At 37.1% G+C, this 16,254-nt stretch overlaps 1 protein-coding gene across 1 annotated transcript; it reads left to right on the top strand.

Moving 5' to 3' along the window:
• Positions 1-8,645: 8,645 nt before the first annotated feature.
• Positions 8,646-14,804, top strand: LOC145913110 (serine/threonine-protein kinase/endoribonuclease IRE1-like). Its single transcript, XM_083000645.1, has 12 exons — positions 8,646-8,795; positions 9,459-9,584; positions 10,981-11,061; positions 11,380-11,404; positions 11,470-11,551; positions 11,834-11,975; positions 12,027-12,077; positions 12,135-12,291; positions 12,357-12,541; positions 12,595-12,903; positions 13,321-13,545; positions 14,158-14,804. Exons 1-12 carry the CDS (start codon positions 8,703-8,705, stop codon positions 14,362-14,364), a joined length of 1,683 nt encoding a protein of 560 aa, XP_082856771.1. The 5' UTR covers positions 8,646-8,702; the 3' UTR covers positions 14,365-14,804.
• Positions 14,805-16,254: the final 1,450 nt, after the last annotated feature.

A 16,254-nucleotide genomic window follows, 5' to 3' on the forward strand; every position in this document is an offset into this window, starting at 1 on the left:
TTGCACTACTACAGATTGTAATAGCTGACCAGCTGGCAAATACTGGTAATAATGAAAATGGAAATAGTGAAGCTTCTAAACCACACAATGACAGCAAGGTATATATAAAAAACCTGTACTTAGTTAGAAATATATTATCGGGTCTAATTGCCTTGGGTGGGATCATCTTGTTTTTATTTTTTTTTAGCCAACCAATATCAGATTTCACATGCAGTGATTCCTATACATGTATCTACCGTTCTTTCAGAATGGCACAAGCCATTGCCGTTATACAAAGCATTTTCATGGGCTTTCTATTTTTCATCCTCAATGTTTTTACGATGAAACTTTTGTGTCAAAAAAACAAATCTGACAGAAACTTCCTTCTGTGGTTATGTAAAAACAGTGGAGAAACAAAAAATGTGGAAGTCTTCAAAAAACTTAGTGCTGGTGTTGAGGAAAACGGTTTTGGGATAATTCAAAGGCTGCATAAACATATGATTTTAGCTGCAAAAGAAAATGATATTGGTTTCTTTCAATTTTACATGGAAGTTTCAAATAAAGGCATTCGTGACTTTTTGAATAGCAAGTTTGTCAAAAATAACACTGACAATGCGATTGATAAAACAATTTCCTCATTGCAACGCTTAGGTACTAAATCATTGACACCAGCAACAACACAAAAAATTCCACAAAATCCAGTTAAAAATGCCTACCATTTGGTTCATGTTGTAAACGAAAATCCACGAATTCCAATCATTTAAATCAGGAAACTGAACCATTAAATACTTCACAAGTTTAGCAAATTTTTAGAATGTTTGTGTGTCTCATTTCCAAGTTCCCATTCTTTCATTGTACTGTACTTGGATAGTTTGAGTTTGTTATGCTGCAAAATTAATTCTTGTTTCATGTGAAAAAGAGACAAACCGCATTTATTTATATATGAATCTTGTCGCATTATTTCCTGTGTATTCATAAAATGTGACTTTTTCTCAATCATTTTTGTGTTGCTGGCTATTTTTAAATATTTTATGATTTTTGCAAAATCTACGGTTTTCTTTTTCAAACCTGGCAAATGTAAAAAATATTTTGCATATTACCTCGTGTTATTTGCCAAGCAGTAACTTTGTAAGTTCCACATCCACAAGTTCCACATGCCAACACATTACATATTGCATTTTATGATTGTCTGTACAAATAAAACCATTTGCATATTGTATTCATTGTTTTTATTCCTCTAGTGACAATAGATTCGCAGAGAGTAGAACATCAGCCATGGTCATGAGGCATTTCCCATGGTGGAAGCACAATATATGCGAAGTATCCGGTACACATTTATGCATCGAAAGTCAAACCTAAAAAAGTCGTAAGGGTTATCCAGTCAGGCGCCCATGTAAAGAAGGAAGATTTTGAATGTTACATATCAAACCGTATTGGGATGCTTCATTCCTACAATTGCATCTACCATTCTTTCACAACGTTATGGGTGTTTGTCATTATACAAGAAATTCTAATGGCATTTCAAGCATCAGCCTGTTTACTATCTTTGATAGAACTCTTGTTTCAAAAAAACATGTCGGACACCAAGTTTCTTCTCTGGCTTTGTGAAAGCAGCGGAGAAAAGAAAAATGTAAAAGTTTTCAAAAAAATTCAATCTGGCATTGAAGAAAATGTCCATGTGATAGTTGACGGGTTGCTTAAAAATATGGTTACAGCGACACATGCTAACGACATACATTTTTTCGAATTCTACATGGATATCACAAGCAAAAACATTGATGAATTTTTATGCAGTGATTTTGTTCGATTTAATACTGTATATGACGTCACATTTCTCGTATGTTATGTTGTGTTTACGTGGCATCTGTATTTTTATTAACGTCGAGTAATACGCCACGAACCCATTTCAACATACGGCGGATAACACGCTGTTTATTGTATGCACGGAAGACAGCTAAATATCCGGCTATTCAAATTACGCGACCCTTCCATCAACACAGCTGTCTTTTTAAATGAGTCACGTGTCAGTCCGAACCCAAACGACCCTGTATGCGTTTTCTATATAAACCACACATCTTTGGGTAAAACAGGGAGTCATATAGAGTCACATAGAGAAATATAGAGTCACATGGAGTCATATAGAGAAATATAGAGAAATATAGAGTCACGGAGAGTCGCATAGAGTCATTTAAGTCAAGACATTAAGTCGATAATTTTCAAGTCAAACAGACATACATTTTAGTACGCGTGGTTTGTAACGTTTTATTGTAATATTCGTGCGACTGTTATTTATGCATTAAACTGACAGATTAACTTTGGTTTAGATAGTAGCCTCTTTATCAGGAGTCAGATATACGGCAGTGTTAGTATTTTGTGTAGACGTTTTAAATAACGCCCTACAATACCAATATTGCAGCTGCTAAAACAATATCTGTATTGGAGCTCCTAAAAACCCAGCCCTCACAAAAACCTAAAAAAAGGAACACATTTCTTTGTTTTTTCTGCTTTTGCTTAAATCCCATGACAATTATGAGTAACATAAATTCCCCAGAAAATTATGAAGAACTGTTGTAGTTTCTGCAAAAAACTGCATGCTTGTATCTTCTTGTGTGCATTATTGTGTGTTGTTCTTCTCACAAACGTATGTATGTATATGTTTTCGTGTGGTTAATTGTGTTTTGTTAAGGCTAGCTGCACCTTAGTGTTTTTGAATGCTGTTCACACGCTCCGCTGGCTGTGTCACTTGCTTTCTGTCTTTCGCTTTGTTAGGCTTGTGATATGCAGCACCAGTGGCCTACCATTATAACAACACGTCTGAAGCTGACCAAACGTTGCTGTCAGAGGGTGTTCAGAAACGTATTGCATCTTTGTTTTACAATAAAAAGATGTTGCTGTAATTTATGCTTGTGTATGCTCGCTTGTATCAAATTGTGTTTCAAATGCTCAAAATAAAATCTAAACAAAATTATAAAACTTTAAACTCATAAAAATAGGCTTAAATTTGTTATGCTTGTATTTTTCCTGTGTACATTGTTGTATGTTGTTCATCCCACAAACGTATGTATGTATATATCTTTTAATGTGCTTAATCCATTGTGTCCGGATTTGCCCCGTTAAAAGCCTGACTATAAATAGCCAGGTGAAAAAAAGTTAATTCTGTTCTATTCTACTAAGTACGTTCCGTTTCATTTAAATGAGCTATGCTACACTCACCGATCCATTTTGGTTGTCAATAACGAATCTATATTTGAGATGCCACAATTCTCTGGTATTTTCCAAGTTCTGCCAATCGTACCGATTTGTGAATGTAAGTACATTAATACTCAAGAGATGACAATGGTACGATTTGTCTACGGAGTTAGGCAGGCACAGCACCATAGCCTTCTGGTTAACAATTATTGGGACCCTGGCGTTAGCGCAACCTGCAGTGTATTGCCTTGTAATTTGCTTTCTTGCACCCTCATATTTAATCACCGACTGCGTTTTCAGTCAGGAAGTCGGTTACTTCAATTGTTGCCAATAAACTTTTTCATACTTTTGAATCATGTCGTTAATAAGAATGAACAGAAATGTGGACTCGCCTGTAAAACCGTCGGTAAACGTAGTGACGTAAAACGTCAACAAAAACCTCAAAACGTCAAACCTTCAGTTGGTAGAGGATGAAGGTTGATTGTTATAAGCGACATGACGAAAATCCAAAACAACAACTTCCACGTTTGTTTCATAACCATCTGGAAGCATTATATACTATATTGTGTTAAGTGACAATCAATCAACAGGGAATATGTTACGTTGCTAATTAACAGCTCAGAAGAATGAACAATAACGAAAAGGCTACTTATTTCGTAACTTACTTCAAATAGACCATGTCCCAACAATTATAGTTGATGGCTGCAGATAAACCAGTGTTGTATGCCAGAGTCCCAATCATTTTTGACCCGAAGGCTATTGGTGGTGAGTCTACCTGCTGGCTCCGTAGACAAAAAGAACTGTTGTACCTTGGGTACTAATAAATTTACATTCACAAATCGTTACGATTGGCAGAGCTTGGAAAATACCAGAGAAATGTAGCATCTCAATTACAGTTTTGTTAATGACAGCCGAAGTAGATCGATTAGCGTAGAATAGCTTACTCAAATAGAAAGGAACGCATTCAACAGAATAGAAAAAAGTTTCACACGTGGCTGTTTATGTTCAGACTTTAAACCGGATACAAGGCATGCATAATAATTTATCCCTTGTTACATAGCAGATAACGTGTCAAGTATGTAGATTAAATCAGAATGCCAGGCATAAACCCAGCTAAACGAACGATAGAAAAGACTACGCATTTGCATAGCCAGTAAAGCGTGAACAGCATTTAAATACACAAAACTGCGTTTAGCGTTACCACCGGCAGAGAATGGGTAAAGAAAACACAATTAAGCATACGAAAAAGTACACATACATACGTTTGTGACAAGAACACCATACAATAATAAAACTGAGGAAAAAATCTGCACAACAACAGTGTTTTCACGCACTGTTTCGACCTGTAAGGTCTCATCAGTGCAGCTGTTGTGTGGCACTGTGCTAGCTTTCACACTAGCAGGCACACTAGTCTCCACTTTGTGGTACCTTTCGGTCAACGTCGATCTGCAGGGTACCCTATACTAGGTACCGAACAACAGAGACGACGAACCACTGTGGAGCGCACTATGGCCAAACGGAACTGTCTGCAGCTTTGCAATATTATGGCTTTTTTTGCACATATATTACAACAGTGTTTTATTATGGGTTTAAAGTTTTTTTTATTTTGTTTAGATTTTGCATGAGATTTGGAAAACACAATTTCATACAAGCAAGAATAAACAAACATAAATTGTTGCCTACATCATTGAATGGTGGCAATAGGTTTCTGAACACCCCGACTTTGTAGGGATTATTTAAAACGAAAACACAACATAACACGTCAGAAATATGACGTCGAATACAACTTCCTGCAACGTTTGCTTCACAATGTGTTATGTTTGTCTGACGGTGCTTGGGTGTCATTTTTAATTCAGCCGTCTCTTCGGTAACTGCCGGGATTGCGGAAGTGTGGTGGTTGGAACAAAACTGAGTAAAGCGTTGGAGAGAACAATACATAGGAAATGACGTACCCTGTGGAGCGCGTGCATTAACAGCATTCAAAATCACTGACTTACGTTTAGGCTAGCGTTACCACACTCGTCCCGTTTGTGACGCAACATTTTGTATATTTTGCACACATTTGTGATGACACTTTTTAAACCCTATAGCACTACCGATAATAACGTGACAAGAGTTTAACTCTTCAGTAATGCAATCAACAAACACAATGACTGGCATCAGTCTTATGATCAATAATACTGCATGGTCAGTAAAAAAACACACTTTGATTTACCAGCAATGTAATAAAGAGAGATATGCTTGAAAAAACATCAAACAGGCAAGTGTAGACACAAAAATCCGTGATTTTACGTAAGAATGATAGATGCATTTATAGGAGTTACTGCATATAAAATTATCTGTAGCAAATGTTTGAATATAAACAAAGAAGAAAAAAGCCAAACCCCCCAGAGCAATTATAAAACAATAAACATTTCTTACCATGTACATGTTTTTTATGTTCTGGAAAAAATGCTTACAAGCAAAAATATGGTCTTGACTGTTTTGATGATTAACTTGATCCATCTCACTTGAAAGCTGGTCAGCTATTACAATCTGTTGTAGTGTAAGAATTTGTTTGTACCCATCCACCATTCGAATGTAAAATAAAAAACTGCATGTACTACCCGAACATCAACAAAATCAAAGTGCATCTGTATATACAACATAAGTTGCAAACTTTCTTTTCATCTGGAAATATGTGCACACTGAAACATCCATGGTGTGTAAACACACTGATTCAAAACATAGACAACAACTCTCTAAATGCGTGTCTAAATCAGCATTATGACATCAAATTTCCCTTGTAAAAAATGGAGTGGATTGGTGTAACAGTAAAATAGCTGCTGCCGAAAAAACAAAACATTGCTTAATAGACGAGCTTACCACAAATTTACGCCAGCATGACACATGTACGCGTTGGTTATTGATTTTATCCATATCGAATACAATTTTACTTTTCTTTCAGTACACCAAGTTAAAATAATACATAATAAACATAAGTGACATTGTTGTGTGCCAATCAATGAACACTTTCTTGCTCTGCTCCCATTGGCCGCGTGGTTTATTCATACTTCGAATGGTTGACTGACTGGGTATACCAGGGGTATCATGTGTTTATCTTTCTTGCCTTGTAAAAGTAATGCACGTTTTGTTTGATTTAATCTCGAAAACTTTTGTCTTGACATTTGTCAACGCAAAAGTTGCCAGTAATGATCCTTTGGCCCTAAAGGTAATTGTGACAAATAGCCTGAAAAAACAGGTTATTATGCGCTTACCAGGAATACAAGGGAGACAACGCCATTAAGAGCACAGCAGCCAGCAGCAGCCAGCAGCAGCCAGCAGCAGCCAGCAGCAGCCAGCAGCAGCCAGCAGCAGCCAGCAGCAGCCAGCAGCAGCCAGCAGCAGCCAGCAGCAGCCAGCAGCAGCCAGCAGCAGCCAGCAGCAGCCAGCAGCAGCCAGCAGCAGCCAGCAGCAGCCAGCAGCAGCCAGCAGCAGCCAGCAGCAGCCAGCAGCAGCCAGCAGCAGCCAGCAGCAGCCAGCAGCAGCCAGCAGCAGCCAGCAGCAGCAGCAGCCAGCAGCAGCAGCAGCAGCAGCCAGCAGCCAGCAGCAGCCAGCAGCAGCAGCCAGCAGCAGCAGCCAGCAGCAGCAGCAGCAGCAGCCAGCAGCCAGCAGCAGCCAGCAGCAGCAGCCAGCAGCAGCAGCAGCCAGCAGCAGCAGCCAGCAGCAGCAGCCAGCAGCAGCAGCCAGCAGCAGCAGCCAGCAGCAGCAGCCAGCAGCAGCAGCCAGCAGCAGCCAGCAGCAGCCAATTCGTCAGTTTTGCAGTCTGGGCATGTAGCCGCCTAAAGGGTTAGTTCCTTTGCTTGCGGTTGCTGGCTCAAGGCACTAGCGTATGAGTCTCCAGTAGGAACTGACTTGCTGTAGATAAGTCGGCTGGCTGTTTTAAGTGAGTTCACCAAACTTTGCTTAGCTTTACTTTTGTGACAAGAAAGGAAAAAATCTGCACAAAAAGAGTGTTTTATTATGGGTTTAAAGTTTTATAATTTTGTTTACATTTTATATGAGAGTTGGAAAACACAATTTCATACAAGAAAGAAAAAACAAACATAGTATTTTTGTCTACATCATTTCATAGTGGCAATAGGTTGCTGAACACCCGCTTGACTCCCTGCAACATTTGCTTTACAAGGTGCTATGTTTGTTTAACGGTACTTGGGTGTCATTTTTAATTCAGCAGTCTCTGCACTACTTACCGGGATTGCGGTGTGATGGCGGGAGCAAACCTATGTGAAGCGTTGTCATGATCACATACAAGCAAACAAAACACAGGAAATGACGTAGCCTATGGAGAGACCCGAACTATTTTTAGTAAAGCCTATAGTACCGCGACAGAAAGGTTAATGTCCTGTGAGGAGAAAATTTGCTGGCAACATAGTATATATAAAGTAACGAGGCTGATAACATATTTGTGGAGGTTTGTTGTGAGGAAGATATTCTCGGATAGAACAAAATGATCGGAACTGCTGTACAGCGCAAGTAAATTCGAAACATAAATTCTGAGTCAAAACGGTAAGGGTAGTTTGGTTTTATTGAAACAAAGCTTGATCTTGCTTTGTGCACTTAACCGCTCTTGCCTGGAACAGCGCGATAACTTTTGATTTGATTTAATACAGTCTTATTACATATTTCTTATAAATGTTAATTTTTTTACAAGAAAGACAATAGTAGCATGGCTTTACACAATGGTTTATTATATGTGCTACTGGAGCTTGTAGCGCCTTTGTATGAACTGGGCGCTACGGTACCTCTAAAATTACCACTAATAGATGCAGAATAGTGACATGTCTTGCTACATATTGAGAAAGACTAATTCATGAGTTCGCTTTAGTTCAGGTTGAAGGTTGTGTGTTTACGCCTAAAAAATCCTGTAGATGACGTAATTGTTCTGTACAATGCTTTGGGATAATTGATGTTATGTTAACCTTGAAAGCCAAAGTCTGGTGCATGCGAGTGAAGGTGCTGGTTTACGTCGAAGATTGTTTTCGCCACTCTAAGAGAGGTGGTATGCAGTTTACGGCCTTGTCAGAAAACTACTGATACATCTGCAGTTCTTGGGTCAATTGCGTGCCTAGTAGATCAATAGCTGTACTCAGATCAGAATCCTATCTTTACACGAGTGTAAGAACGTTATCGCCTCATTTCTGCTTTCATTCGTTTGTTAATTAACTAGGAAGTGTAGCAAGTGTTAGCTGAAAAAGAACCGTATATTTTAATACATTTAAATGAACCGCTTTTTCTTGTGTGACCGATGCACTGGGAAAATGATGTATCAATAACAACCTAGACACAAGATTATGCTTAATATGCAGAGCTAAAACTTGGTTTTCTTACCACTGAATTTACGCATACACGGAGTGCAGTAACAGTTCGGTTTGTTTGAAAAACTGATTATTGGCCAGACCCCTAGAGTATTTCCTACCTTTATGCTCCGCAGAGAAAGGTGTAAAAGACGTTTGTCATTTAATATACTGAAAAACAGTTAAACTGAAAAATATATGGAAGAAAACACAGGATTGTTACCGGTTGAACCGGATGCAGATGGCGTTTTACCCGTTTTACCTTCAACTGCACCGCAACCAATAGATATGGTAAGTGTTTCTTGACTTGTTCATGACAATTCACAAACCGTTATTTTGGTCAAATGTTGGGAGCAATGTTGTGCAAAGGGGATTTATTTTAATTTTGCCTTTCATCAACTATCAGCTTCGGCGAGGGCACTAAAGTAAGCGCGAGTTACAATAAGACATTCACTTTTGTGTTGAGAATGATTTCCTTTCCAAGGTAACGTCTTTCGACCAAATACTGATAACAACTTCATTCAGACCTGCCACATGTTTTTGCAATTCAAATTCAGGTCCATTGCTCTAAAAGTAACTGATCCAGCTAGGCTGCATTGCCTGTAAACCTAATAACTTATTATGCAAAAACCATGGTTTTTGTGATTTTATAAAGTTGAAGAGAACTTTTTACAACATTTTACGGCTGTTTACTACATGCTGTTTACTACCACGGCTGTTTTACTATGTGTAATCTGTGACCAATTCACTGAGCAAAATGATGTATCAATAAACAATAACCTAGACCCTATACACATGATAATAATATATATGTAACTTTGTACAACTAAAACTTCGTGGATTCCTTATTATGCTCCGCAGAGAATTTAACATATCACAATATTGTTGTAACAAAATTAACAACACTATAAAGTCATAAAAGACGTTTGTCAAATTTAATCTACTTGAAAACAGTTGAATGAGGAAGAAAGCACAGGATCTCCACCAGCTGAACCCGATGCAGCAGGCGTTTTACCTGTTGCACATTCGAATGATACGTCATTGGAACCTTCAACTGCATCGAAACCAATAGTAGCATGGGTAAGTATTTCTTGACTTGTTTATAACAATTCGTAAACTGTTATTTTAGAAATCTATTGTGAAAGTGGTATAAGGTATGCACTAAAGCTACTTAAAAACTTTCACGAAATTTAGACCATGAAAGAAATACATTTATTGACTTTGGTATTTGCGAATCTATGCAAGTATTCTTTTGAGCAGTTTTTAGACCAAAGCCAAAAAGACGAAGAAATGAATGTATTCAAATACAATTGGTTAAAACATGATATGGCATTAATATCGCTATTCACAATAATTACAATTTATTGACTCAAATGCGCGTTTGGGCATTAAATCGTGACAAACCAGCAACTTGTGGACCGGGGAGGGGGTCAAATGTAGGCAGCAATCTTGTGCAAAAGAGCATTTATTTTAATTTTGCCTTTCATCAGCTGCCAGCTTCGATGAGGGCACTAAAGTATGCGCGAGTTACAATAAGACAGTCACTTTTGTGTTGAGAATGATTTCCCTCCCAAAGTATGTGACATGTTTCGACCAAATACTGATCACAACTCCATTCAGACTTGCCACATGTTTTGCAATTCAGTTTTCTCTGCTCAGTCTAGTTTCGAGTGCAGTACCATTATTTTTGTGCAAGAAACACGAAACAAAGATTTAAAAACGCCAATTCTGAAAAAGTTTTGCAAAACATATAAAGCCAACTTATGGTTTCAAATTCGCGTCATCAACGGATCTGACGTCACAATGCTGCAGGCAAAGATTGACTAAACATGCATTGATAGGTGTTCTCCAATAACACACGTGTAGAGGAGACGAAAATCCTTTTTGGTAAAACTTTACGTTTAGGCAAAGCAAAAATTGTCGAGGAATTGGGTACGAAGCAGCAAAAATAAAAATTTACGTAGATGCGAAGAAAAAGGTCTGGAATTAACGGGAACTAGCGCGTATGGCATCAACTGGGATTTAATATCAGTCAACCTTTACCTGCTACGCGTCAGATACATTGATGACGCGAAATTGGAACCATGAATTGTACCTTTCGGTGTCGACTAATTGTAGCCACCTATACAACCCAACAATAATGAACGAAAACTGAACAAAACTGGCAAAACCAGCTGATGTGATATGAGGTATTTCCGAAGCAATAACATGGTAAATCCGTATAAACATTGGTACTATAAAAATAAATTCGTACAACTTGTGTGAAAGGGCCACAAAATGGTTTGTGCAAAGATAATGCATATATGTGGTCGGAAAATTATGATTAACTTCAACACTATGCAAGTATTTCGAAAAACTGGTTAACCAAGTTACCAACATCACTACCACCCCTATAAATATAGTTATTTTCTATGCAGAAAACGTATTGTAGATATTATTCATTTATAAGGAAGCCTCACAAATATTTTTATTGTAGAGCAACTCCCAGAAAAAGTATGTGAAGAACATCATCAATAATCCTAAAGGTGTATTTCTCAGTGATACACAATTTTATAATGTAAGTTTATGCATTTCAACAAGTTTATGTGAACTCAAATATAAGCCACGAAAGCTTTCTTGTTGTGGATTTGTTGGGGGTTTTTCAGTCAAGATGCCTGTTGGTCAATTGACAAACATAACTACACAACTGCGTTGCACGTATCCCATTCGTGTCAAAATAAATGAACGCAAAACATATAATTTTTTTTGAAGCATACTTGTTTGCTCCCAAATTTTTTAAATACATCAGTATAAAGGCCTACAAGCATTACTCTAGTTATGCAAACATTGTTGTTGCTCAGCTTTCAAAACACTTGTAATATTTTTTGTCTTTCAGTCAAATGTCTACATAAATTCACAAGGTAAGTGCGTGTGTATTTTATCCATTACATTTTAATTGAATATTTATATATATTTATTTACATAGTCCCAGAAGGTAAAACAGCTGTGGAATATACTTTACTTGCTGAAGAGATTGGCGAAGGAGCAGATGGGTCAACAATAATTTTGTAAGAATATTTGTTCGGATGTTTTTGCACCTAAATGAGATTTGACAGGAAGTAGTAATTTTAAGTTCAGCAAATATCCTCGCTTTAAAAGGACTTGTCACGGTCTTGAACATATTAATAGGGTTTGCGCGTCTGTAAGTTAATCTAATGTTTCTGAAAACGTTGCATAAATTTGGGGTTAAACTTACCCTAAAAACATTGAAAACAAGTTACAGTATTTCAAAATTTAAATAATCCTTTAACCTCCAAGCGGATACTTTGCGTCAACCATTATTTTTGTAGATGCATTCGAAAAAAGGACAAAAAATATTGTGCCGCAAAATGTATTGATCCAAAGAAATATAAAAAAGCGGGTGAGGAACAAAAAATTCTGAACATGTGCGACCATCAAAACATTGTTAGATATTTTGGTTCCTTTAAGAAGGTAAAACAAAGTTTGCTAGTAGCGTTCGCTGTAAAGCAACTTTTTTTTCAGGGTAATTGTTTGTATTTTGTTATGGAACTATGCGAGGGAGATGTTGAAAAGGTATTTTCTGTTTGTTAAAATGCGTGTGTATTGTTACCTAAATTAACATTTATTTAGTGGGTGTCCAACCAATGTGGAAAAACAATAAAACCGATAAATGTGAACAATGGTTCAAAAAAAGAAGTCAATTACTTGGAGTATTTTGATGTCACTGCACACGAAATTATTCGACAATCCATCACTGGTATAAAGCATCTTCACGGAAAGGGCATAGGTTGTATTTCTGATGTTGGAAGTTTTTACCTGCGTTACGTTTGTAACTGTATTAAAACATTACAGTCCATCGTGATATCAAACCAGGAAATTTCCTCCTTAAAAAGGATATGACAGGAAAAGTTTGGATCAAGGTCGCAGATTTTGGGTTAAGTCGAAAACATAGTCACATTCAATCAAGCAGTATTAGTAAAGTGGCGGGAACCAAGTCTTACATGGCCCCGGAATGTTACGGCGACAACATTGAGCCCGTATGTTCAAACTTTTCATGAAAACGTTATTTATAAATTCTAAGTTTTTTCAGAAATTTTGGAGCGATATATTTGCACTGGGTGTTTACATTCATTATGTTCTTACTTCTGGCAAATATATGTTTGGAGATGAACCTTTCCAACACGAGACAAATATTCGAACCAAGCAACCACCAACTTTCAAGTATTTACTTGGTATTGAAAACACACAGAATCTACATATTACAGCGGAACAAAAAATTACAGCCTGCGACTTGGTCAAAAAAATGGTATCTTATGATGTGGAAAAACGACCAACTTTGCAGGATGTTGAGAAACATCCAGCACTGTGGGATATTCAAAGAAAAATCAATTTTTTTAAGGTAAACTGCGTGTGGCATAGGCAGAGACAGAAATATCCATTTACCGTTAGCTGGCTGATGGTCAATAAAAATAAAGTTAGTTTCCTAAAACTTGTATTGACACGGGATAATTATACATAATAGTTATAAATGTAAAAATATTACAAAATATTGTGTCAAAATCGCTGCTGAAATAGGTTGATTTCGTGAAAAAAGTATTTTTATTGTTATTATATTATAAAGTATCAATAACAGAGGCATCGTTTGTAAACACACTTAAAATTGCTGCAAAGCCGAGGTTGAACGATACTGCAAGGACGTGCAATTTGTATAACAAAATCATTAACAAGCGTAATATATGATTTCAACTAACGTTTAACTCATTTAAGGACTAAAAGTGTAGGATATCTCATATAAATCACTTGCCTTCGTTTTCAGAAAGTTCGCACGGTTGTACTAGAAGGCATCAAATCTGGCAAAATAAACAAGGAAGCTTTCAATGAATATAACAAAGAATACCTGGAGGATAAACAATATTCGGACGAACCTGAGACAGCAAAGTTCGACTTGAGTGATTACGAAATACCGACAACGTCAACCGAAACTCGGAACGATAAAAAATGCGACGGAATCGAAGACATCATTCGCATAATGCGTAATAAGGTGTGAACTAGAGCCAATAAACCACGAATTGCATGAGGTTGTTTCTCATGTCAACAACTACTAACCTGATAAAGTGTTTTCATAACAAACGGATGTCGAACTTATGGATACGTAAATGCAATCAGAAATCTATATTGTGCGCTACGAAAAATTCTGAACCCAAATTAATTTCATTTGTTCTTGGAGAGTGCTTCAAAAATGTAATGTAAGTGCTAGAAAGCAAAATCACCGGCATTTTTTTGTACAATCATGTGAGCCAATACTGTTGTTCCGACGAAAAACACGCTTTTCACAAAATGGTTTCATATGTTCAAATATTCGAATCCGTGTCGACCTTTTGGATATTTATAAGATTTGGTCGTAGTCTCAGCAATTAGGATCCCTGGCCACTGTTTTTTGCACACACACACAAAAAAACAGAAACAAAAAATAATATGACAAAAATATCGTAAATGCGTAGGTATTTTATTCACAGTGATATTAATTTGTGAAATATTTGCCCTCGCAATATAGTTTTGGGGGCTGTTTGGATAAGTTGTCGATTATTGCATGCAGATAATCGATTACTAATACTTTGCACTTGGTAAACTTTTTATTTTGACTCTCGTACAGCTTACCTACGAAGAGATTGCAGACAAGCAAGAGTTTTTCAATCGGTCCATTAAACCCTTTCACCAGATTCTTATTCATTGCTACGATTTCCTTCGTGGTAATGAAAGAATGGCGGAATTTTACCCAAAACACAACAGTGACGAAGAGCAGAGGGCAGGAGGGGAAGAAATGAACGAAAATTCTTCTACAACACAAAATGTTATTTAAAACGAACATTCCTGGGGACTATAAGCTAAACCCTAAATGTACATAGTACTTCAATTACCCCTTTGCTGAAAATGATTTTACTGTTTTTTGGTTTTTGTAAAGATGAAGAATGTTTCGCGTTTAACGCCCATTTTTTGTTTGTGTTCTGTAACTTTTGATTGCATGAAGTTTAATTACTTGTAAACAGAGCTTAAATTATTGGCAATTATGTACTCACATTTGTTACGTATAAATTTGTGCAGGCCCAATATTCTAATTGCATAAACTGTTAAAAAGTATAAGGACATGTTCGTTTTCGGCGTAACTGTTTTCTGTCCTTCTGTGTTTGAGGAGATGTAAATAAGCTACGCAAATTCCCTGCTATCTTATACAACGCTCAAAATCCCGTGTTTTTAAACGCTGGCCCGAGGTGCCTTCTTTCTCCTTAATAAATAGTAGTTTGCATTTTATGTTTTCTATTTATAACATTTTAGCTCAGATTTAAAGGGTTGCCAGCTGTTAGTTGTTTTGAAACTTGATATGGTCCGTAGTAGCAAAAAGGTTTAGAACCATTGACGAGTAAGTGCTGCTTGCTTTGGGATTAAACCAAACGGAGCAGAGATTCAACACAAACAAAAACTTCAGTTGGTAGAGGATGTGGGTTGATTGTTGTAAGCGACATGACGAAAATCCACAACAACTTCCACGTTTGTTTTATAACTATCTGTAGGCGTTATATACTATATTGTGTTAAGCGACAATCAATCAACAGGGAATATGTTATGTTGGCAATCAACAGCTTATAGAAGAATGAATAATAACAAAAAGTAGGCTGCTTATTTCATAATTTACTTCAAATAGACCATGTTGCAATAATTAAATGTGTAGTTGATGGCTGCGGATGATGTTTTGATTAGGAATTTATACATGTGACGCGATTGCAGTGAAAATGAACCCAGTTGTTAGATTGAGGCTCTGCTGTCTCTAAGGCAAATTATGACACGCGGCATGAAAATACACATGTATTGCGGCTAGCAAGAATAAGGGTAAAAACACTACAGAACATTTACCTCATAAAGCTGTGAAGGTGGCGTGGATTTTGGTTGGCCATAAGGCACCTGCTTTGTTTGCGTAAAGAAGTTTGCCCAGCAGTTTGTCCAATGATATACCAACCAAATTATGTATCAGCTTAAGTTATAAAGAAGTGATAAAATAGACAAGTGTGTGGACAGTTGCAGATTTGTAGTTTTTTGTTGTAACACCGATATGTATTATCAACTATGCTGTGATGTTAGGAAATTTAAGCTTGGTAATTGAAGCTGATATCGTTTAGCGTTGCCAATATTCCCAATAGCTTTCACTAACTTTAAAGATAGTGACTAAGGTGAGAGAAGAAAGGTGAAAAATATTGCACCAATGCTATTGCTGGCACTTTCTTCTTTCTTGCTTTTCAGCCAAGGTAAAACATGCATGATATTTAACCATAGTTTAACTTACAAAAACGTTTGCACTAAATATGAGGAGCATTATAGGAATTAGGTCGTTGTTTAATAGTGTGTGTAGTCACAGTTGGCAAACTTGGCACTAAATGTACTCATATTTTGTGATTGGTCAAATTCGGCTACTGTATGTAACCCAGAGTTTCTCAAGGATAAAATGCCCAGCGGGGTTTTCCGGGGACCACGTACTGATTGCATTGCATTAAAATTCCATTTTATTGAATACGTCACAGATCGGGCCCAATAGCTCTGTGGGTGACATTGCAAAAATAAGACCGCGATGTAACATCTTCAATGTTTCACAGCAAGAATTTACCATGGAGCTTTTACACTGGACACGTTTTCTTCGACCTCCAAACTTAACATAACAGTGGTGTACGAAGTGTGTTTCAGCATTCCGCCTCTACACGTT

This window comes from Ascidia mentula, chromosome 9 (genome assembly GCF_947561715.1).
Source record: "Ascidia mentula chromosome 9, kaAscMent1.1, whole genome shotgun sequence".
NCBI lineage: Eukaryota > Metazoa > Chordata > Ascidiacea > Phlebobranchia > Ascidiidae > Ascidia > Ascidia mentula.

What these genes read in the sequence shown, in the direction of transcription:
- LOC145913110 (XM_083000645.1), top strand. Translation starts at nt 8,703, where the DNA reads ATGGAAGAAAACACAGGATTGTTACCGGTTGAACCGGATGCAGATGGC. An exon ending in GAAAAATCAATTTTTTTAAG is followed by an intron (nt 12,904 to 13,320) that starts GTAAACTGCGTG and finishes CTTCGTTTTCAG; the next exon opens with AAAGTTCGCACGGTTGTACT. An exon ending in TTCGCATAATGCGTAATAAG is followed by an intron (nt 13,546 to 14,157) that starts GTGTGAACTAGA and finishes ACTCTCGTACAG; the next exon opens with CTTACCTACGAAGAGATTGC.